This window comes from Hordeum vulgare, chromosome 3H, assembly GCF_904849725.1.
Source record: "Hordeum vulgare subsp. vulgare chromosome 3H, MorexV3_pseudomolecules_assembly, whole genome shotgun sequence".
NCBI classification, from domain to species: domain Eukaryota; kingdom Viridiplantae; phylum Streptophyta; class Magnoliopsida; order Poales; family Poaceae; genus Hordeum; species Hordeum vulgare.
Genome location: NC_058520.1, coordinates 520,848,582 through 520,871,297, shown reverse-complemented (window position 1 = coordinate 520,871,297; position 22,716 = coordinate 520,848,582). Strand labels below are relative to the sequence as shown.

Sequence of the window (22,716 nt, the reverse complement as noted above, 5' to 3'; positions counted from 1 at the left end):
AATACGGTGCCGCTACGGTCGAACGTTCGGGTACCAGACGGTCTCCGATCGCGACGAAATTCGACAGGCGGCCTAGCTATATCTAATCGCGACCGCGTGCCAAGTTTCACCTCGAACAGTGAAAGTTTTAGACGCACTTTAAAAACAGGGTTTCCGACGGTGCCGCGGGCGCGTGCGTGTGCGGTCGGACTCAGAACGGACGACGACGAGAACCGGCAACTACTAACGAATGCAAGTTTTGAAAATGGGCGGCAACGGAGATGCCGATGCAATGCAGATGGTGCGCATGATGCGATGATGATGCGACAAATAAAATAAATCACATGACGAAAACGGAAAGAGAGGGGAATCTTCTGGAACGTCGGCACCGGGCTGTCACAACTCTCCTACACTACAAGAGGATCTCGCCCCGAGATCCAAGAATGAGTGGGGGAGAGGATGAGAAAGAACAAGAGGTAAAACTTAGTCGCTTCTTTGACAAACGAGTGAAACCAACGATGCTTGAAGGTTTCCAGGAGATGAGGAATGAAATGAGAAAGAAGCAAGAATTCACGGAAAATTTCGGCAGCACTTCGGTAGGAAAATGGGACAGAAAATTCGAAAAGGTCGAATAAATAGACAATATTCACAACAAACAAGTAAATAGAGCAAGGGAACACCATGATCTTGACAGAACAACATAATAGACCCAAAAGAACAACATCACAAGGCCTCCGGAACAACAGAATAGGAACTAGCTCAAGCGGAAGAAGAGAATGAAGAAAAAAGGATGACAACTATCATCACAATAGACTTGAAGAGCCTCCGGATAGGGAATTGACATAGTAGTGGTTAGAAAACCAACAACGAAAAGACAAGATAGTAGTGGGCTTATGAAAATCATCTCAACAAATATGAGGTGACAATCAACCACTAAAAGAACCAAGGATAGATTAAGAGAAACAAGATATGAACAATTACTTACACCAAGAGGAAACATTGAGAACTTGGATTAAAGACAAGCACCATAATAGCAACAATCCATAGGAAATCTTTAGGTGAAATCCAAACCAAAATAGCTCAATGAAGAAATCATGGGTTGGAAATATCTCATGATCATAGAATTGGTGGGTTTAATTATCTCATTCTTGAGAGGAAAACTCTTCGAGGCTCCTACACTAACAAGAATGCTATCATACCACCTCAAAGGATAAAGAAAGCACAATGCACTGAAAATGGAAGAGAAAGAATACTTGAGGTACTCCAAGAGGAATGTTGAAGAACACTTTGAGAAGAATCACATCCTTGAAGAATCACCATGACGAGCCTCCGTATGAAAAGGACGATGCAAACATAAGAAGGATGAAAGAATAAGATTGAAGCCTTGCAAGACTTCGATGAAGCTTCACGAAAAGATACTTGATAAAACTTGGAACTCCGGAAAAGAAAAGATAAGAACACCTCAGAAAAGGAATTGATATCATGAGCCACTCCGGAAGAAGAATTGAAACCATTTAATGAAGCAAGAATAAGAATTATGTTATGCTCATCCCTCATCAAATTAAATTGATGACAAGCAACGGATTTAGCATACCACTTAATCTTCTTGAAATGATTGAGGAGATATATGAACACAAACTAGAAGAATTGTTGCAAGAAACACCGGCGAGAATTGAAATGAACGAGGCTAGCATGAATGACTGGAGATACAAGAGAATGAAGAGATCATGAGCCACCTGAGAGAAAACTTGAACAAGGCACCGGAATAATTGAGAGACGACCGAAGAGACAACAATTGAGAAGAATTGAGGATGAAGCTGAAAGCTGAGAACAAAGATTCTTCTAAAATGATGGCCTTCGGATAATCGAGAATGAAACAATCTAGAAATGCACCGGATAGCAAGAAAGGGATACTCGTGATTGGAGCAAATAAGATAATGCCACGAAGCTGAAATGATGAATCTCCAAGAGAATGAACCAAGAATGAGAGAAACACTCCTTCGAATCTTCAATGGAGAAAATGACGAGAAGAACCTCACCAAGAGTAATTGAGCCACTCCGGAATAAAGAAGGATGCAAGGTTGAGCCAAATATGAGAATTAATTCTAATTGATCTAGAAGAAGGAATATGACTGATGAAATTCATACTTACGTCATAGTTGAAAGGAATTAATGATCTCTGGGAAAAGATTAAAAGAGCCAGGAAAGATTCTGGGAAAGAACCTGTGGGTTATGGGCCCACTCAAAGAAACCACCGTTAAAACAATTGCTAGAACGAGAGATATTGCACCGGAATAAGAAAACTAGATGAGGTTAGCACCCCGAAATAATTAAAGAATTGGGAACAAGAATTCTGAGATAACTTCAACGCTCCGGATCGAAAAGAGAGGAATTAATAAACAAGATAGGCTAAAGAATTCCCAACGCAGGAAAGAATTACAAGGATGAATAGGATATAATGAACACGGACAACTGAATTAAATTCACCGGAGAAGATGACAAGAATGAACAAATAAGACACGAATCTCCTGAGAATCTTCACAATGAATCACCGGGTAAGAGAGAAAAGAACAGACAATGAAAAGAAAACTCCTGGATAAAAATTCAATCACTAAGAAAAAGGGCGGGAGGGCGGGGAAAAACAAAGACGACTTGGAACAGATGAGATGAACTCCGGTATAAAAGAGAGAATGATCTTGCAAAATAGGAGAGGATGGATTTCACTTGAAGAGAAACACACTGGTTGAATGGAATTGAAATGACAACTCCGGTTGAAAAGGAATAGACATGATAATTGATAGAGAAAAAGAATTAATACTCTCATAAAAATATGGGAACACCTCTTAGGAAAGATCTGAAATCACCACTTGACATCGAAGCAACTTGAATTACCATATTCAACAAAACAAGGATGCGGCTTGCAATTAGCCAGAACAAACTCATGAGAAAGATTTCCGTTCGATATTTTCATGGACAGGATCGCACGGGCACGATTTACAGAAGCCATCAAGTGCAAGGCCGTGCACCCAACATACGAAGCGTCCCCGAGTCATAGCAAGCTACAAGGACTCTTTAAGACACAACGTGTACCGCTGTAAGTCGACCGTGAACAAACGAATCCACTAGATGTCGAACCCCAACCTAACATCATGCATTTGTTGGAAGATTGTCCTATAAGAAACTACTTGAATTCCCACCTATGAATTCCCGATATATCTGGTCATGCAATCTGGTACACGGATACAAGGAGTAATATCACACAACTCCTATACTAAACCGTCACTTGTATCACATCCGTCAACACACGACCAGAATCTCGGACCTTCATCTACTACAGACCCTCGTGATCACAACGATACAAAGTATGGAAGTACTCCCAAACAATCTGCACCAGTACTGGGGACATCGGGGTTATCTCGCCACTATTAGTATTGAAGCAATTACGAACATCCTTCGTCCTGAGATACTAAGAAATCTGAATGATAACGATGTGCTCAAGAATCCCCTAGAGCTCAACTCCCTGGAAGAAATTCAAGTCAGACAGGAGGCACCAAGACAGAACTCCGTCACATCGGCATCATATAGATTCCAAAAATATCCGCGTGATCCTAAAAAACATTTTGAGTGAGAAGAGGAGTAGAATAAATTATTACGTCAAGATTCCTCACCAGAGCATAGAAGAGGAGAAAAAATAATCCTACTCTCCGATATATAACTAGACTCAAAGTATTTTTCACTAGACTCGACTCGGCCAAGTTCGATCAATCAAGGGGGCTCCTAGGTCGTTCCTTGCTCTGATACCAACTTGTTACGCCCAAGATGCGACCCTGTCCGCAATTTGGCACGAAGGCCTCGTCAAGGATAGAAGCGCATCTCGTCGTGTCGCAAGAATGGATATCGTTACAAGTACATGTACTGAAAAGAAGAGATATATATAGAGTTGGCTAACACTCGCCACAAGCTACATCAGAATCACATCAGCACATTACATAATCATCAAGAGTAAGAGCAAGGTCCGACTACGGACGAAAACAAACGACAAAAGAAGAACGACGTCCATCCTTGCTATCCCAGGCTGCCGGCCTGGAACCCATCCAAGATCGATGAAGAAGAAGAAGAAGAAGAAGAAGAAGAAGAAGAAGCAAGTCCAAATGAACAATCAACGCGCTCGCGTCACGTAACCTTTACCTGTACCTGCAACTGGTGTTGTAGTAATCTGTGAGCCACAGGGGACTCAGCAATCTCATTTCTAAAGGTATCAAGACTAGCAAAGCTTGTTAGGTGAGGCATGGTTAAGTGGTGAGGTTGCAGCAGCGACTAAGCACATATTTGGTGGCTAACTTATGAGTACCAGAAATAAGAGGGGGGAAGATCTACGCATAACGGACGTGACTACTGATGATCAAATGAATGATCCTGAACACCTACCTACGTCATACATAACCCCACCGTGTCCTCGATCGGAGAAGGAACTCACGAAAGAGACAGTCACGGTTATGCACACAGTTGGCAAGTTTTAATTAAATTAATTTCAAGTTATCTAGAACCAGTGTTAAACAAAGTATCCACGTTGCCACATAACCGCGGGCACGGCTTTCCGAAAGATTTAACCCTACAGGGCTGCTCCAACTAGTCCATCACAAATTACCACAAGCCGCATAGAAATCCTCAATCACGAAGCTCGCGATCTCGTCGGATTCCCTAGTGGAAAACCTCAACTCTGAGATTACCCAAAGCATCACCGGAATCCCGATGCACAAGATATCTCGTCAAAGGTAAAACTAATCCAGCAAGGCCGCCCGACGTGTCGACGATCCCGATAGGAGTCGCGTACCTCGTTCTCAGGACACGGCGGATGAGCTAGACGTCGGGATCGCTAAACCTCCGGGTGACCAGAGGGGCGCCGGACATTGCTCAGGTGGGGCCAACACTCATGAGGAGCACTGGCCCGGGGGTTGATTAAATTATCCTCGGGGTCCGGAAAGTCCCTATGCAATTTTATTAGGTGTTTAGGCAAATGTAGTACCAAAGTTGGGCCTTGCCAGACCAGCTTTAATCTAAAACGAATTATCAAGGGGGTCCCCATAACAACCCCGATCGTGTTAGGAGCGCTCATTTATGGAACATAACACCGGTAGCCGAAACTAAGGGGGCAAAGGTGGAACAAAACACCAGGCTAGAAAGGCCGAGCCTTCCACCTTTTACCAAGTATATAGGTGCATTAAATTAAATAGCTTTAAATATGGTGATACGACAAGGAACCCATGTTATCACATGGAAGCAACTACACCTGCAACTAACAACGATAACAACAGGGTTAAGCAAGCGGTAACATAGCCAATCAGTGGTTTGCTAGGTCGAACAGGTTGAAGGTTTCATGGCATTGTTGAGAGGCTGATATTTAACATGGGGTAGGCAACGAGACATAAACGATAGAAGCGGTGAAACTAGCATGGCAATGATAGTAATGGTATCTGGGGAAATGATCATCTTGCCTGAGATCCCGCTTGGAAGAAGAATGTCTCCGTGAAGCAGACGAACCGACGTAGTCGAACGGGTCTCACATCCGACACGCTTGCGGAACTCTATCGAGACGGGGAAACCGGAAACAAGCATCAACACACGATATTCACCACCGATGCACTACACATATGATGCATGAGCTACTGAATACATGCAAGTCACGGCATGTCAATTCACACAATCATACCTACACATTAAGTGAAGTTCAATATGCACGAGTTGCATATTGACGAAATCCATGTTAATTATTTAGTTCACTCCCGATTATCTACACGGCAATAATAATGTTGTCAAACATGCAAGAGGTGAAGCGGAAATTAAACTACCTATCTAGGCATTTTAAATGAGGTCGGAAATGACATATAGCACCTCCAAAACGACCTCACATGTTAATTTACAATTCTGTACAGATCTGAATTAATGCATTTAATTGGTTGTTAAACAGCAAAACAAATAGGTTCACGTGATTCTACGCGTCATGGCAAGCAATCTACACATAAGGAACATCTCCAACGGAGCTACGGATCAAAAGATACAAGCACCGCAAGATATGATGGCATGAATGCAAAATGTGTGCAACGGCGGCTACGAGCACTTCAACACATACAAATAGCAAGAGAAAAAAGAAACTACACGAGATTCTAAGCAAGTTTCATGTAGGACACGATCAAAACGGAGCTACGGTTCGAAAACTACGAGCAAAACAAGAAAACACTACAATCTGCCAAAATCAGCCACATAGCATATTTCTACGCCCCACAACTACGGCTACACAACTCCGAATTGCTCAAGCAAGGCATGGCACGGAAGAGGGCAAGAGGCACTACTACAAACTACTAACAACAACTAACATGGCAGCAAGGAGCACTAGGAAAAGAAGACACAAAATGGCATCTCACACACTGTTTCAGACTTAGTGAAAATTTCACCTCCTGAAAGTGCAGTTTTCAGCATGAAGCACTATTAACAGCAGCAAAACTTATAGCTACAGGTCTCCAAATGGCATGAAAATTAACATCATGCTAGAGAAACACAAGGGAAACAACTAACTCCATTGGACCAACCTCAAAAGAGCTATAGAGCACAAGCTACAAGCAAGACAAGACAGCAACAAAATAATAACAGATTCCAGACTTAGAAATATTTCAGCTCCTCTAAAACAGCACTATTTCTAGCAACTTGAGAGCAAGCAAACAACACCTAAACATGCATTTCTATTGCAACTAAAAACACCAGGGGCTAAACAAAACACCCAAGATCAACTCTCTAGTTGACAACTAATTCAAACGAGGCACGGAATAAATCCTACGAATTAAACAAAAGGGCTTCACGGCAAAATATCTCGCGAACTAACTTACTCGAAAGCCAAAACTAATTGCACATAAAAATCCCTGGGATTTTTCTACCCCGGAAACATATAAAATATGTGGGGTTTGCAACACAAAATAACGCCACACAATAAAGCGGGAGAATAACCTATATACGGGAAAATAAACTAGAGGCAAATCCCTACACGTAAAAATACAATTGACCGCTCTAAAATACATGCAAAAAATGATTCCTATAACGTGGACATTTTATCTACGGCATTCGATCAATCCGGACATGCGTATAAATTAAATACGGACTAAATCCTATTGGGACAACACGCTAATCTATGCATTTGTCACATTAAACTACGCCGAAAAATTATGCAAGTTTTATAAACGGGTTCTACGCGTAAAACTACCCGAAAAGCATATGCTACACGTCTCAATCCGATTCACGGTTAATAGGTTACGGGCATTTTAAATTCTAATATATATCTGAAACGAATATTAGCAGATTATAAAAAAAATCCTAATCGGGCCGAAACTAGTAGCGCAAGATAATTATCAGACGCCCAGGGCGACATAAAAGGGGTTTGGGAGGTTGGCTCACCTCGGCGGGCTTCGGGGCCGGCCTGGCCGAGGTGAGGAGGTGGGCTAGCTTGCTGCTGCTCTACTGGGCCGGAGCGAGGCGAGGACGAGGCCCAGCGCGAGGTGGCGGGAGGAGGCCGGCCTGGCGCTGCTGGGCCGAGGCGGGAGGAGGCCGGCATGGTCGGTGGGGAAGGCCGAGCTGGGCCGAGGCGGCGCTGCTGCGGGCCACGCGTGGGAGCGAGGCGAGGCCGAGCCTCGATCCTTCGGTTTGGAAGCCATGGCCGCTGGAGCTCCCGAGATCGTGCAGGATGAGAAGCTCGTCTAGCCACGAGGGAGGGCAGCCGCTGGGGGCCGGCCGGATCCGGTACCGCGCTGCGCTGCGGCGGCCGGGAACCTTTGTGGCGGCAGGATCCGGCGCAACTCCGGCACGGGACTTGAGCTGCTGCAGGAACTGGGCGGGGGAAAGAGGTTGCAGCGCCCAGTTCCGACGACCGGGGCACGGCCGATGGTGGGCGGCGGCCAGGGATGGCGCGGCGAGCCCGACAGGGGAGGCGGCGAGCGGCGAGGGGCGGCGCGCGCACGGGGAAGCTAGGGCGGCGCGCAGGGAGGAGCTCGGGGCACTGAGCTCGAACGGGGGCGGCGGCGGCGGCCGGATGGGCCTGCCTGGGCCCGATCTGGGCTCGGCGGGCCCGCGGCGGCTGGGGGAGGAGAGAGGCTGTGGGGGCGGCTAGGGTTCGGGCGCGGAAAACGAGGCAGGATTAGGGGGAGGCTGTCTAAATGTGATGGTGGGGTATATATAGACAAACGGGGGGGGGCTCGGTTAACCGGAATCGCGATCCGGATCCAACCGCGGGGTCGGATTCGGACGATTCCGAACGCGGGTATGGGTACGCGGCCGTGTTGGGCAGATATCCGGAGACGAGAGGGGAACGGGCGGCGCGGCACAGATTTAAAAACACCGACAGACGTCCGACGGTAAACCGAATACGGTGCCGCTACGGTCGACCGTTCGGGTACCAGACGGTCTCCGATCGCGACGAAATTCGACAGCCGGCCCAGCTATATCTAATCGCGACCGCGTGCCAAGTTTCACCTCGAACAGAGAAAGTTTTAGACGCACTTTCAAAACAGGGTTTCCGACGGTGCCGCGGGCGCGTGCGTGTGCGGTCGGACTCAGAACGGACGACGAGGAGAACCGGCAACTACTAACGAATGCAAGTTTTGAAAACGGGAGGCAACGGAGATGCCGATGCAATGCAGATGATGCGCATGATGCGATGATGATGCGACAAATAAAATAAATCACATGACGAAAACGGAAAGAGAGGGGAATCTTCTGGAACGTCGGCACCGGGCTGTCACAACTGATCTCTACCTTGACTTGTTTTCCTTCTCTTTCGTGTTTTGTGTTTTTTTTGCGTATCCCAGGTGGTGGTTCCCGGCGTTCAAACCCGTCTCGCACTGCCAGCTCCAAGCGACCTTCCTCTGACCCATCTGAAGGGTCCAATGCCCACAAGCGCACTTTCAAGAAGCCTGCTCCGAAGAAGCCCTGAGTCAACTAGAACACCATGCCGCTTGTTGAGTTTCAACACCGTCGCAAGCTCAACCCCTATGCCAGCAATAGGGAGACATTCCCTCGTGGTGAACTGTTTTGGAATCGCGATCAGTTCTTGATTTATGAAGGCGTTTTCAGATCGAAGAAGAACCTGTATGTACTGGTGCAATGGATTGATCTTGATCACTTGAAGAAGGACATGTCTTACTTTGGGGAGGCCATCTCTATGGTGGAACAACTTCAGATTGCGGACCTCATCTCGTTTCACCAAGATTTTGACATTGCGATTGTGGCTCACTTTTTTGCTACAGTGCACTTTCACCATGATGATGCTCGTACCATGACTTGGTTGACCAATGGAGTGCAGCTGACTACTACCTGGAAGGATTTCATGGATCTCCTTCAGGTTAGGGATGAGGGCTTCGATACTCCTGTTGGCTTGCGCCCCCATGCCAAGCCTCAAGCTAGTGCCAAGGAGAAGCTGCTCCCTTACCTCACTGTGAAGCACACCCCAGCTGGTGAGGTATCTTATGTCATGAACCCCTTTTTGGATGTGATGCACCGCATTTTTTGCAACACGCTGTTTCCCAGGGTTGGCAACAAGGACCAGGTTCACTCTTACCTGGTAGACATGCTTCTAATGTGTCAGAAGGGGAAGAATCATCAGTGTCAGCCCCTTGATGTCTCTCATGTCATGTGGAGTGAGTTGTACTCCGCGGTCATCAACCGTAAGGTCCCAATCTACGGTCCCTACCTGTTCTACTTCATCAAGACCACATGGACCAAGACTTTTCCCGGGGCTGAGTTTCTTGCTCCTGATTGGGTCCGCCATGAGCCCATCAAACTGCGCCAGAAGGACAAATGGGCCAACACCTCCTCTCGTCCTCCTGCCCCAAGGGATTCTGATGAGGATGTGGCTGATGCTGAGGATGAGGCCCCTCAAGAGGCTCACTGACAGGGTTAGAGTTCCCAGATGCCTGCCTCTGTGGAACCATCATGGGCCACATGGCTCACCAACAGTATGAAGACCCTGTTCTGCATGCAAGACAAGGGCCAATACAAGACCCATGTTGCTCAGAAGGAGAGTCGCCAGCGTGACAAATTGATCATGAGGAAGCTTGGCGTGCCCTTCTCCAGCGGTTCTGAGCGTGAGATCACCCCGGAGGCTAAATGGATGGCGAAGCACCGGTTTCAGTGGGCTGCATCTGAGGAGGACACCGACGATGACTCAGATGAGGAGTATCGTGATGAGGAGGACACCGACTGATGTTTCTACCACGCGGGTCGTAGGGCTCCTCTCTGCCTTTTTGGTGTTCCGATGCCAAAGGGGGAGAGAGTGTAGGATTTGCTCGTTCTCTAGGTTTCCTGGTTATTTGGTTTGATAAAACTTTGTTTCTTTCGTTTGTTGCTTTTGCTTTATGGTTGAGACTATGAGTCGTCAGACCCTGTCATGGTGTGAGATATATGTTTTATCTTCCTTATCTTTTGTCTCAGTATTATCAGTTTTATCTATCTTGTTATTAGCGTGTGAGACATAGTATCTTGTGTCAGTATTCCTTTGCTCACATGCTTTGCCATGCTTTAATATTCTTACATCTCTCGTACATATGTAGTAAGGATGGCTTAGTCTATATAATCTAGGGGGAGTGTTCTCTTTGTGGTTAGTTGTTGGTATGCACATACCTAGAGGAAACTAGTCCCCTTGTGATATCTTTGGAGTTTGAATATGCCTATCTATATTGTTCTGTGCAAATCCAACATTGTCATCAATCCACCAAAAAGGGGGAGATTGTTAGGGCATATTTCTCCTAAGTGGTTTTAGTGATTGATAACAATTGTTGTGCGGACTAATCTTGTGTCCTGAGCATTTCAGAATATTCTCTTCTAGGCACAAGATGACTCGACGCCCCTCGGAGGTTCTCAAAGACGGATTTTCTTCTACGTTTCTCTTCCTAGTTTGAGTCATAGGAAAGTCTTCTTATTAAGAGGGGGTCTGCATCGGAAAGGTTTGGGTGGAATCCTCACGCACACACTTCATGCACCCACCTATATTTTGGCCTCAATGGAGCCCCAATATGTGTTTTCTATGCCTATGCGAAAAGGGTAAGCGGTAGTACCGCTCTCAGAGCGGTAGTAAATTTTTACTACCGCTTCAAGAGCGGTACTGCCGCCCCAGCTGTGGTAGTAAACTTGTACTACCGCTCCAGGAGCGGTACTACCGCCCGAAGTACGGTAGTAGTTTTTTACTACCGCTCCAAGGGCGGTACTACTGCCCTCAGTGCGGTAGTATTAATTTACTACCGCGCCGACGGGCTTTTTCTCGCATACTTTTCCAAGGAGGTGGTGGCACGGTAGTATCCCGGTACTACCGCTCCTGGGAGCGGTACTACCGCTCGTACATTTATGTGGTAGGTGGGTAACGGGTGGATCTGCCCCCCTACTATATAAAGGTATCTTCTTCTTCCTAGAGCTCACCTTTAACCCCTCTAAGCTCCATTGTTGATGCACAAGCTCATTTTAGCCCGATCTCTCTCCCTAGCCAATCAACCTTGTTGATTTTCTAGGGATTGCTTGAGAAGGCCTTGATCTACACTTCCACCAAAGGATATTTGATTCCCCCTACTAATCCCTTGTGGATCTTGTTACTCTTGGGTGGTTGAGCACCCTAGATGGTTGAGGTCACCTCGGAGCCACATTCCATTGTGGTGAAGCTCCGTGGTCTTGTTGGGAGCCTCCAAGCTTTGTGTGGAGATTGCCCCAACCTTGTTTGTAAAGGTTCGGTCGCCGCCTTCAAGGGCACCTATAGTGGAATCACGACACCTTGCATTGTGCGAGGGCATGAGGAGAATACGGTGGCCCTAGTGGCTTATTGGGGAGCATTGTGCCTCCACACCGCTCCAACGGAGACGTACTTCCGGTCAAAGGGAAGGAACTTCGGTAACACATCCTCGTCTTCATCGGTTCCACTTGTGGTTATCTCTTACCTTTACTTTGTATTTGTTGTTGTTGTAGAGTATCTCTTACGTGCTTCTTTACTCGTTGTAAGTAGCATCATATAGGTTGCTCACCTAGTGTCATTTTAGAGAACCTTTATGATTGCTAATCCTTATTTCTTAAGAAAAGCTAAAAATTGGTAGTTGCCTATTCACCCCCCCCCCCTTTAGTCAACCATATCGATCCTTTCACCGGGTGGTGGTGGTGGTGCGTTGCTTTGCATCATCGATGGATTTCCTAGGAAGTGTGGTGTCTAATACACTGTATTAGGGATGGAGGGATTAAACGACTCTAACCATTCTTGTCCGGACAAATCGTATGGTTGTTAGACCGCTGATCTTTTGGAAAGATAAGCCGGTTAATTTGTAGTAACCCCTTAGTGAAAACGGATCAAATGCCTCTTACTTTTGGTGAACAATTTGTAATTACATGGTGACCTTTTTATGATACGTTCAATATTAAATGAAAACCATGAACTTTCTTTCTAAAGTATATGAAAACTATTATTAAGAAATGCTTACATTTTTTGTTTTTAAGGAATGTAAAAGGTATATGATGAAAACACTTTTAAAAAGAGAAAAAAACAAAAAAACACTAGAAAACCGCGCGTTAGAAAAAGCTAAGTGGCCAGTGCCCCAAAGAGGAGCGATGCCCAAAAAAAATATGACATAGCCCAAAATCGCTAGGCAACTTCGGCCACGTCAAGTCAAATCACATACATGGGCAAATTGGGCAAGATCAAACGGGGAGAAGGACGTTCTGTATGCCGGTCTGTGAGACGACTGCCGTCTATTTTTCGCGAATACGTAAAGATTGTGTATCATCGCTTACAAGAGCCAGATGTACACATGTCAACGCGGGCTCAAAGAACCGAACCAGTGAGAGGTAGGGGCTGCTCGTTCCCGATACATCAAAAGAGTTCTATCTCTCAGAAATCATGATTGCCAAGCCGTTGACGCCGGCGCTAGCCCATAGGCGCACGCTTCTTGGATGCACTGCAATAGTCTCGCGGTGGATGGCTAAAGGTGATCGAAGATACATCCGTTCCTATGCTTCTAGATCCCCCATGTCGTGAGTGCGATGATGGAGTTGAGCCCTTTTCGGAGGGCGGCGGGGGATGTGGAGCATGCAGTGGTCCACCATTCTATGAACGGTGTGTCCGGGCTAGGGGCCCTAGCAGTCGAGCGACACCATGAGAGGACCTCGTGCCATACCTGTTGCGAGAACGGGCACGCAGCGAAGAGGTGATGTATGTCTTCGGTAGCCTGGTCGTAGAGTGCACACGTGTCATTGTGTGGCAGCCCATGTCGAGCGAGACGGTTCGTCATCCAACAATGATCCTGCAAGGCAAGCCACATGAAGACCTTGATGTGTAGGGGCCCCAGGTCATCCATGTTAACTTCCAAGATGCATCGAGCGTAGAGCCGTAAAAGAGGGCCAGGTAACAGGATTTTGCCGAGTAGACGCGGGACTCCATCCACCTCCAGCGCAGCTCGTCTTGGTGAGCCTCAAGAGTTTTGTGCCGCAGCATGCGCCAGAGTTCACGTACTGCACAAAGGGCCGCGGGGCCCAGGGCGCCAGCAATGTCGCACACCCAAGTGCGTCCGATAGCCGCTCCGCCATCGGTCGGTCTCAACGGCTACGTTTAGGGACCAACACGTAGACAAGCGGTGCATGCTCTGAGATGGCCTTGCCATCAAGCCAGGGGTCAGTCCATAATTTTCAAGTCCGCCAATCTCGTACCTCCGAGGAAGTGGAGGCGTGGAATATCTACAAGGCCGCAGGGTCGTGTGGGAGGTGAAGCTCGCTCCACGGACGCGACACGCCGATGCGCTGGAGCCATAGCCACCGCATGCGTAGTGCGACACCGGTGCGCTATAGGTCTAGAATCCCCATGGCTCTGAGGAAAGCGGGGCGGCACACGCGGTCCCAGTTCACACGACACTGTCCACCTCGCGCGTCCTTGCGCCCAACCCATAAGAAACCACAGATGATCTGGTTAGCACGTGTGAGGATGGTCTTGTTGACGACGATGGTGACCAGGATATGGATGGGCATGGCGGAGAGGACATGCTAACATAGGGCGAGGCGGTCCCCAATAGAGAGCATGAAACCGAGCTAAGTAGAGAGCTTCTTCTCCAATCGCTCGACAAGCGGCATCAGGCCCGATGTGGATGGCTTGCGGATGGATAGCGGAGGTACCTCACCGGGAACTCGGTCATTGGGCAGGACATCTCGGCCACGATTGTGTTGATATGCTCATCGGTGCAGCGGATGGGCAAGGTGGGACACTTGGCAAAGTTTGCACGAAGGCCCAAAGCCATGCCAAACGTGTCGATCAAGCCTCGAACAGTGCGGATGTCGTGGGCATCGGGGTGGAAGAAGATGACAAAATCGTCCGTGTAGAGAGAGACGCTGGATGCGAGGTGCCTCGTAGTCAGCCTATGGAATAGCGAGTTCAACACATCGATGACAAGGACGAAGATCATCGGGAAGACGGGGTCCCCCTGCTGGAGTCCGCATGCATGCAGGATTGATGGGTCGGGGACGCTGTTGACGAGCACCCTCGTGGATGTTGTGGAGAGAAAGATGGAGATCCACTGGCGCCAGCGATCCCCGAAGCCAAGGTGCCGCAATGTATCACGGAGGAAAGGCCATGACACCAAGTCGAACACCGTCGCATTGTCGATCTTGAGTAGCATCCGTGGCACCTTGAGGCTGTGAAGAAGTCGTGCCGTGTTGCACTGGAAGGAAGTTGTCGTGGATGCTATGACCGATAATAAACACACTTTGGTTCGTCGAAATTATGGTGCCGAAGTGTGGTGCCATCCGGAGGGAGAGTACCTTCACGAAAAGCTTCGCGATGAGGTGGATGAGAGTGATGGACCGGTAGTCGAAGAGGGATGTCGCGTCTTTCTTCTTAGGGAGAAGTGTGACGAACGCCTCGTTGAGCCGCTGGAAGCCGCGATCGTTGAGCGAGTATAGCTTGTCGAAGATGGTGCAAATGTCAATCTTGATCACATCCGATGCACAGTGAAGAAACTCCGTGGTAAAGCTGTCGGGGCCCGGTGCCTTTCCAAGCGGCAGGCTCTTGATCGCAGCCCACATCTTGTCCTTCGAGAACAGCGTGTCCAGGCCGAAAAAGTTGAAAGGGCCAGTGTGGATCGCGGGGAGGTCCAGGGTGAAGGTGCGTGACACATTAGTCCCAAGGATGTCAGAGAAGTGTTGATAGGCCGCCTCAACAAGGCCAGCAGGGTCTGAGATGGACCGCTCCACCGTGGCGAGGCCCAGGTAGGCCCCTTTCAACCGTCGTCGAAGCCAGGCCTTAGCCGGGGTGAGCGAGCGGGAATCATGAGCTACATTTAAGCGTGCGATCAGCTGCGAGCGATGAGAAGTTGGCGGGATACATCGCCAATGTTCTTCACGCTCCAGCTCTGCAGGCGTCGCATGGTGGCCTTGAGACGCACAACCAGGCGCTGGAACGGGTCCAGCTCGAGCTCTACTATTGCCCATGCCTCCTGCACTGCCTGGAGGTAGCCATTCGTGCGTGGCGAGAATCTCTCGAAGTGGAATCTGCCGGTGCCTGAAGAGCTCGCCGTGCAGTCTAACAGGAGGGCCGCATGGTCTGATGCCGCGGATGAAAGACAACGCAACATGTAGTGCGCCTGGATCCCTCCCATCCGGAGTTGCTAAGAACCCGGTCGATGCGAGTGAGTCGGGGTGTCACGCTCGCTGGACCACATGTATCTCCTCCCGTGGAGGTAGATGTCACGGAGCTCCTCATCGGTGAGGAAGCGGCGAAAGCGGGACATGATGCGATGGTTGAGGCGGGCGTTGTTCTTATCCTCCGCACTGGTGATCATGTGAAGTCATCCCCAAGAATCCAAGGGCCAGCGCGAAGAGAACGGACTTCGCTGAGGTCGTCGAGGAAGGCAATCTTCCCGTCGTCCTCTTGCGAGCCATAGACGCTAGTGAGCCACCAATGGTGCTTACCATCAAGCGAGGAAGCCAGAGCGGTGATGTGGTGGTCGCCGAGGCAAGGATCGGATAACGCAATCCTATCGAGCACCATGCAAGAAGTTTGCCACCGCGAGCGCCATCCGCTGGTAGGAAGAAGAACTCCGAAAAGACGGGCCAAGCGTCTCAACAATGAGCGAGGACGAAAGGGAAATCATTTTAGTTTCATGAATGCGAACGATACAAGGCGATGCAGCGGTGATCGCGCTGCGAACGACGACGGGCTTAGCTGGATCGTTGAGGCCACGCGCATTCCAAAAAACAATGTGAAGGTTGTGATCCATGGAAAACGGTTGGGGGTCCGAGGTGGCCTAGGTGACCACTAAGCCTCAACGCAGCGAGGCAGGGGTCGTGCGCACTCAAGGGCAGATCGTGAAGCTCGGGGATGCGCCAGCCGAAGATGTTGGCGAACGCCTGCACCACGTCGTGCGTCAAAGGCATTTGGAAGAGCCGCTCGTACTTCGCCAGAATCTCCGCAAAGATGGGCTTGTCGTGAGACACAAGCCCTAGGCGGCGGAGCAGCAGCTTCTTGGCTTTGAGCTCAAAACTAAGGCTGTAATTGGCCTTGACGATCCTATCGCTTCGATGCGGCGTGAAGTTTGGCGGCAGCTCCTTCCTCCGGCCGCGAGACGCAGGCAACGGCAGGACTGACGCGATCGGCCTCTCTACAGCCTTTAGGAATAGTTACATATTATTAAAGCACCTATTGCTTCTATGATACGTCATGGAAATTGTCCCTGAAGTTTGCATAAATTACCCACCATGTCACCGGTAAGTAATAGAAACGTTTCACAAAGCGAAAAATCTCGGACTGGCGGGCCCATGTAAAAACCTCCTATATCACGCTTTGCACCTTCGGAGAATATCCAGCACACCGTATGGGCCGGCCCATGCACATGCGCCAGTTTTTTTAGTTCCTTTATTTATTTATCTTCAGTTCCTTTTTATTTTTTATTTTAAATAATTTAGAACTTCAAATAACCTTTAAACTTTTAATAAACTTCAAATTTTAAATCAACATATGTTAATGCATTTAAAAAATGTTCTAAAATTTTAATAAACTTCTAATTCAAAATATGTTAATGCATTTAAAAAATGTTCTAAAATTTTAATAAACTTCTAATTCAAAATATGTTAATGCATTTAAAAAATGTTTGCAAGTTTGAAAAAATGTTTGTAAAATAGAAAAGTCCATAATTTCAAATCAAACTCCATGTATTACAAATTATTAAAAGCATTTAACAAAATTCTTTCTAATTCAAAATATGTTAATGCATTTAAAAAATGTTCGAAAATTTTAAAAATAGCTAATGCCTGTTTTGATAGTTTCTTTTTTTATCAAAATTTTTCCGTTCCATTTTGTTTACTTCTAATTTAAATAATTTAGAATTACAAAAGCATTTGCATATTAAAAAATAGGAATTTTGAATTAAAATGTTGACGAAAACATAAAATGTTTGTGGATTCAAAAAAGGCGCCGGATTTTAATAAATTTTTTTGCAAATTCCAAAACAATGTTCGTGAATTTAATAAATATATTACTGACTTATAAAAATGTTTGTTTATTCAGAAAACTTCATGCATTTCAAAAATGTTTGTGAATTTAAAGTAAAATCCCCCAACACCAAAAATTATGTTCGTATTTTCTAGAATTGGTCGCCAATTCAAAAGAAAATATTTAAACCAGTTTGAAATATAAAAAATATTCACAAATTTTAGTAAATGTTTGTAAATTGTAAAAAATGTTCTTGATTTTAAAATTGTTCTCATATTTGTAAAATTGTTCATGATAGATCTAATGTATGTAGTTAAACATTAATGCTTCTAAGACTTTGTGAAAATATACCCGTGTGATTTTTGAAGAATTAACTGTTCGATGGATCGAATTATTATTGTATGTTTTCTAAAAAAAACTTGAAATTAAGAATAATTCTTTGAGTTACCAAGATTTTTGACAACCATGATTTTTTTTTTTTGAAAATGTAGAGATTGCTTCAACTTGTGAATAAATTTAAAAGAAGAAACATTTTCTTGCATTTATGCATAAAATTTTAAAATCAAGCGATGATGTGTGAATATAATATGATCATCATCATTGAAGATTATGTTTTTTTATCCCGTTGCAACACACGGGCCATTTTGCTAGTCCATCTAAAGAATCAACTTCAGCTAGCATGAGCGACACGTGGCGAAGTCAACTGCGGTCTAGACGCGCACGTAAATAAATAAATCAATCACACCATATCCTCAACAACAACAAAAAACAGTATTTTTTGGAAGACATTCAGATTTCGTGAAAGGGCTACTTGCGTGTTACTGCTCGCACTGCACATAACAGTGGTTTTGGCAACTAAAAAAGAAAAATAAATAAATGGTTTTAGCACATTTTGGCTGGATTTCACGCCATCTGATTTGTTTCTAGTGGAAATTCCACGGATGAAATGCCTATTACTTTTGGGTCCGTTTGCCTTTCCTATATATCCCCCTAACCGAAAGGGTTGGAGATGGTGTGATCGTGTGCAACTAGCTAGTGGGGCGCAACGACGGAAGCGTATCAGCGGAAGTGATGGCGTGGGAGGGGGATCATGCATGCAGGGCAAACGTTGGACGCATGCGTGCTCGACGGACGATCTTCATGATCGATTTCAGGTTTGGTGTTGGGCGGTAGCTAGTGCAGAACAGCTAATTAGCTAGAAAGAGCGCACGGATCAGTTGCATTTGGAAAGGCCCCTCTGCATTCTTCTAGTTTTCGTCAACCCCAGCCCGCGCAGGAGCACCAGGACGTACGGGAGTCTCCTCTCAAGTCTCAAGGAAGGTCAAGGAAGAATGAAGAGAAGAAGAAAAAGATAGGAGCAAGGGAAGGCCTTCCGGTTCCAAAACGGGCAAGCTACACAAAGGAGGGGAGCGGGAGGGGAGGCCGTTGCGTTTCCCGGTATTTGCTCCCGGCCCACCGCTCCCTATACAACCTCCACGGCTGCGTCGCCGCCTACCTCCCCTAAGGCTCCGCATCCCCCACATTCTTGACCTCCCCGGCGCCGCTAGCGCTCCCCCGCGTGCCGCGCCCACCCGCCGGCTCGCCATGGGAAACTGCTGCGCGGGATCAGGGGATGCGGAGCCCGTCCCCGCCTCCTCCGGCGACCCCTCCACGCGCCGCGCCGGCGCCTCCATCAAGGCCGGCGGCGCATCGCCCTCCTCCGCGCCCGCGCAGAACAAGCCGCCGGCCGCCATCGGCCCCGTGCTCGGCCGCCCCATGGAGGACGTACGCAGCATCTACACCGTCGGCAAGGAGCTCGGCCGCGGCCAGTTCGGGGTCACCAGCCTCTGCACGCACAAGGCCACGGGCCAGAAGTTCGCCTGCAAGACCATCGCCAAGCGCAAGCTGTCCACCAAGGAGGACGTGGAGGACGTGCGGCGCGAGGTGCAGATCATGTACCACCTCGCCGGCCAGCCCAACATCGTCGAGCTCAAGGGCGCCTACGAGGACAAGCAGTCCGTGCACCTCGTCATGGAGCTCTGCGCCGGCGGGGAGCTCTTCGACCGGATCATCACCAAGGGCAAGTACACGGAGCGCGCCGCCGCATCCCTGCTCCGAACCATCGTCGAGATCATCCACACCTGCCACTCCCTCGGCGTCATCCACCGCGACCTCAAGCCCGAGAACTTCCTCCTGCTCAGCAAGGAGGAGGACGCGCCGCTCAAGGCCACCGACTTCGGCCTCTCCGTCTTCTTCAAGCAAGGCACGCACGCGCGCATGCATTTTTCTTCTTCTTTCCTTTCCTGTCCAAGCAAAATAGCAAATGAAAAAAAAAAGAATCCTGGCGCCATCGTTGGTCGCAGGGGAGGTGTTCAAGGACATCGTCGGCAGCGCCTACTACATCGCGCCGGAGGTCCTGAAGCGGAACTACGGGCCGGAGGCGGACATCTGGAGCGTCGGCGTCATCCTCTACATCCTTCTCTGCGGTGTCCCTCCCTTCTGGGCAGGCGAGTCATCTTCCAATCTAGGAGTAATTAACAACAGTCTAAACGAAACGCACCAATTAAGGTGGTGAGACTTGGAATTTTGTCGTACCAGAATCGGAGCACGGCATCTTCAATTCCATCCTGCGGGGGCAGGTAGACTTCACCAGCGACCCGTGGCCACGCATTTCGCCCGCCGCCAAGGACCTCGTCAGAAAGATGCTCAACTCTGACCCCAAGAAGAGGATATCAGCCTACGACGTCCTCAGTGCGTGCCCATCTTGTGTATTTGCGAGCGGTTTTGTTTACGAGCCCTGAATTCTGATCAAATGCTATGCTATTGTTTTGGTGTTCAGACCATGCTTGGATCAAGGAAGACGGAGAGGCGCCTGACACGCCGCTGGACAACGCCGTCATGAACAGGCTCAAGCAGTTCAAGGCTATGAACCAGTTCAAGAAAGCTGCGCTAAGGGTCCGTCCGCGTGGTTCTGAATTATTATTCAGAAACCTCCATTTTTATGTTCTGAACGGACCCATTTCTGCATGGCATGCAGGTCATCGCCGGATGCCTGTCGGAGGAAGAGATCAGGGGGCTCAAGGAGATGTTCAAGAGCATGGACTCGGACAACAGCGGCACCATCACCGTCGACGAGCTCCGGAAGGGTCTGGGAAAGCAGGGGACCAAGCTCACGGAGGCCGAAGTGGAGCAGCTCATGGAAGCCGTAAGTCTCTCTCTCTCTCTCTCTCTGTATACATTTCCAGGTCCATGGAGCTAGCGGCGCGTCTTGAGCTTTCCTGGTCCAGGCCGACGCCGACGGGAGCGGGACGATCGACTACGAGGAGTTCATCACGGCGACGATGCACATGAACAGGATGGACCGGGAAGAGCACCTCTACACGGCCTTCCAGTACTTCGACAAGGACAACAGCGGGTACGTGACCTGAGTGACAAGTTCACATTCTCTCCTGATCCACAGACATTACTAGCGAACTCATTCTTGGCCTTGCCATGGCTGCCGCAGCTACATTTCCAAGGAGGAGCTCGAGCAGGCCCTTCGGGAGAAGGGACTCCTGGAGGACGGCAGAGACATCAAGGAAATCGTATCGGAAGTCGACGCCGACAACGTAACGAGTGTCTTCTTTGTTGATGGTTGACGGATGCGTTCGTCGGCCAAATGGTGGTCTGAAAACTCGTCGTGGTTGTGCAGGACGGGAGGATCGACTACAGCGAGTTCGTGGCGATGATGAGGAAAGGGGCCCCCGAGGGGGCCAACCCCAAGAAGCGGCGCGACGTCGTGCTATAGGAGACGGCGGGTTGGTCGAGGAAGCAGGCGGTCGATCGGCAACAGAAGAGCAGCAAGCGATCGAGCGCGCGTGCGAGGCCGCCCGCGACAACGACGACGACGACGAAGACGAGCTCATGCACATTTTTCTCACAAGGGGCCGAGTAGAAAATGTTCATATATATACCGTGGGAACCGAAAATGTTCCGGGAATGGAACGTACGCTGTCATCTTCTTCTTCTCTGGTTCTGCTGGTTCCCTTGACTGCCAGGGGAATTAGTTAGTATGTATGTATACATCAGTTGAGTAAGTTGGACATTTTAGAGCCTGAACTTGTGCGCGGTTTCAGGCTTGAAAATGTACAGGTATGTAACTTGAGTGAACTAACGAGTGTGTTTTTGATGAGTCTCTCGCGTGCTTCCTACGGCTTGTGGAACGGTATGAAGTCTAGTAGGGTTGAGATCCTCTGCTGTACCGCGGATGACATATGGGACCAAGTCCCACATGATAGTGACTTTACTGTACCATACAGTACCGCAGAGGATCCTTACCCAGTACAACTGTACAAGCAGGCAGTTTACTCACATGTATTCCCTCCGTCTTAAAATTATTGTCTTAAATTTGTCTAGATATAAATGTATATAGTCATGTTTTAATATCTTAATACATTATTTTTAGACAAATCTAAAACAAGAATTTTAAGACGAAGGGAGTAGAATATAAAAGCAGAATCAAAATCAATGGCCTGAACGAGTTCTACTCGTCACTGCATACCTCTGTCTGCTTTGCTCTTCTGCTGGCCGATCAGCCATGAAGTATGCGTGTAAAAGGTATTCAAAATAGTACTTTTTAGAACTGAAGGACCTTACAATTGAGATCCATCGAGGAGAACGCTCACAATTTTTTAATAAATTGGATAAATTGTGACAACACTTTTATTAAATGTGGTAAAACGAATGAAATCCCGTTAAATAGGATAATTAGTGTCAAAAATGACAAAATAAAGGATTAAAACCATAAACTTCCTTTCTAAAGTATATGAAAACTAATATTACGAAATGCTTACGTTTTTTTTTTTGAGGAACGTAAAAGGAATATGAACAAAACACTTTTAAAAAGAGAAAAAAACAAAAAAAGCACTAGAAAACCGCACGTTAGAAAAAGCTAAGTGGCGAGTGCCCCAAAGAGCAGCGATGCCCCAAAAAAACATAACATGGCGCAAAATCGCTAGGCAACTTCGGCGAGGTCAAGTCAAATCACATACATGGGCAAATTGGGCCAGATCAAACGGGGAGAAGGACGTTATGTATGCCGGTCCGTCGAGACTTTGTTATTTTTCAGTCAACTACCGTCTAATTTTTTCGCGAATACACAAAAATTGCGTATCATTACATTGATAGAATAGGTGAAAAGGTACAGTTTTCGGTTAGGTTACAAGAGACACACGTACACAAGCCGACGTGGGCCCAAAGAACCGGAGCAGTGAGAGGTAAGGGTTGCTCGTCCCCAA

General features: G+C 47.8%; 1 protein-coding gene across 1 annotated transcript; it reads left to right on the top strand.

The window, feature by feature from the left end:
* The first annotated feature begins 18,695 nt into the window (after positions 1-18,695).
* LOC123444650 (calcium-dependent protein kinase 2) lies at positions 18,696-21,611 on the top strand. The gene is made up of 8 exons (XM_045121444.1): positions 18,696-19,703; positions 19,804-19,947; positions 20,039-20,191; positions 20,280-20,395; positions 20,478-20,645; positions 20,728-20,855; positions 20,946-21,048; positions 21,132-21,611. Exons 1-8 carry the CDS (start codon positions 19,046-19,048, stop codon positions 21,225-21,227), a joined length of 1,566 nt encoding a protein of 521 aa, XP_044977379.1. The 5' UTR covers positions 18,696-19,045; the 3' UTR covers positions 21,228-21,611.
* Positions 21,612-22,716: the final 1,105 nt, after the last annotated feature.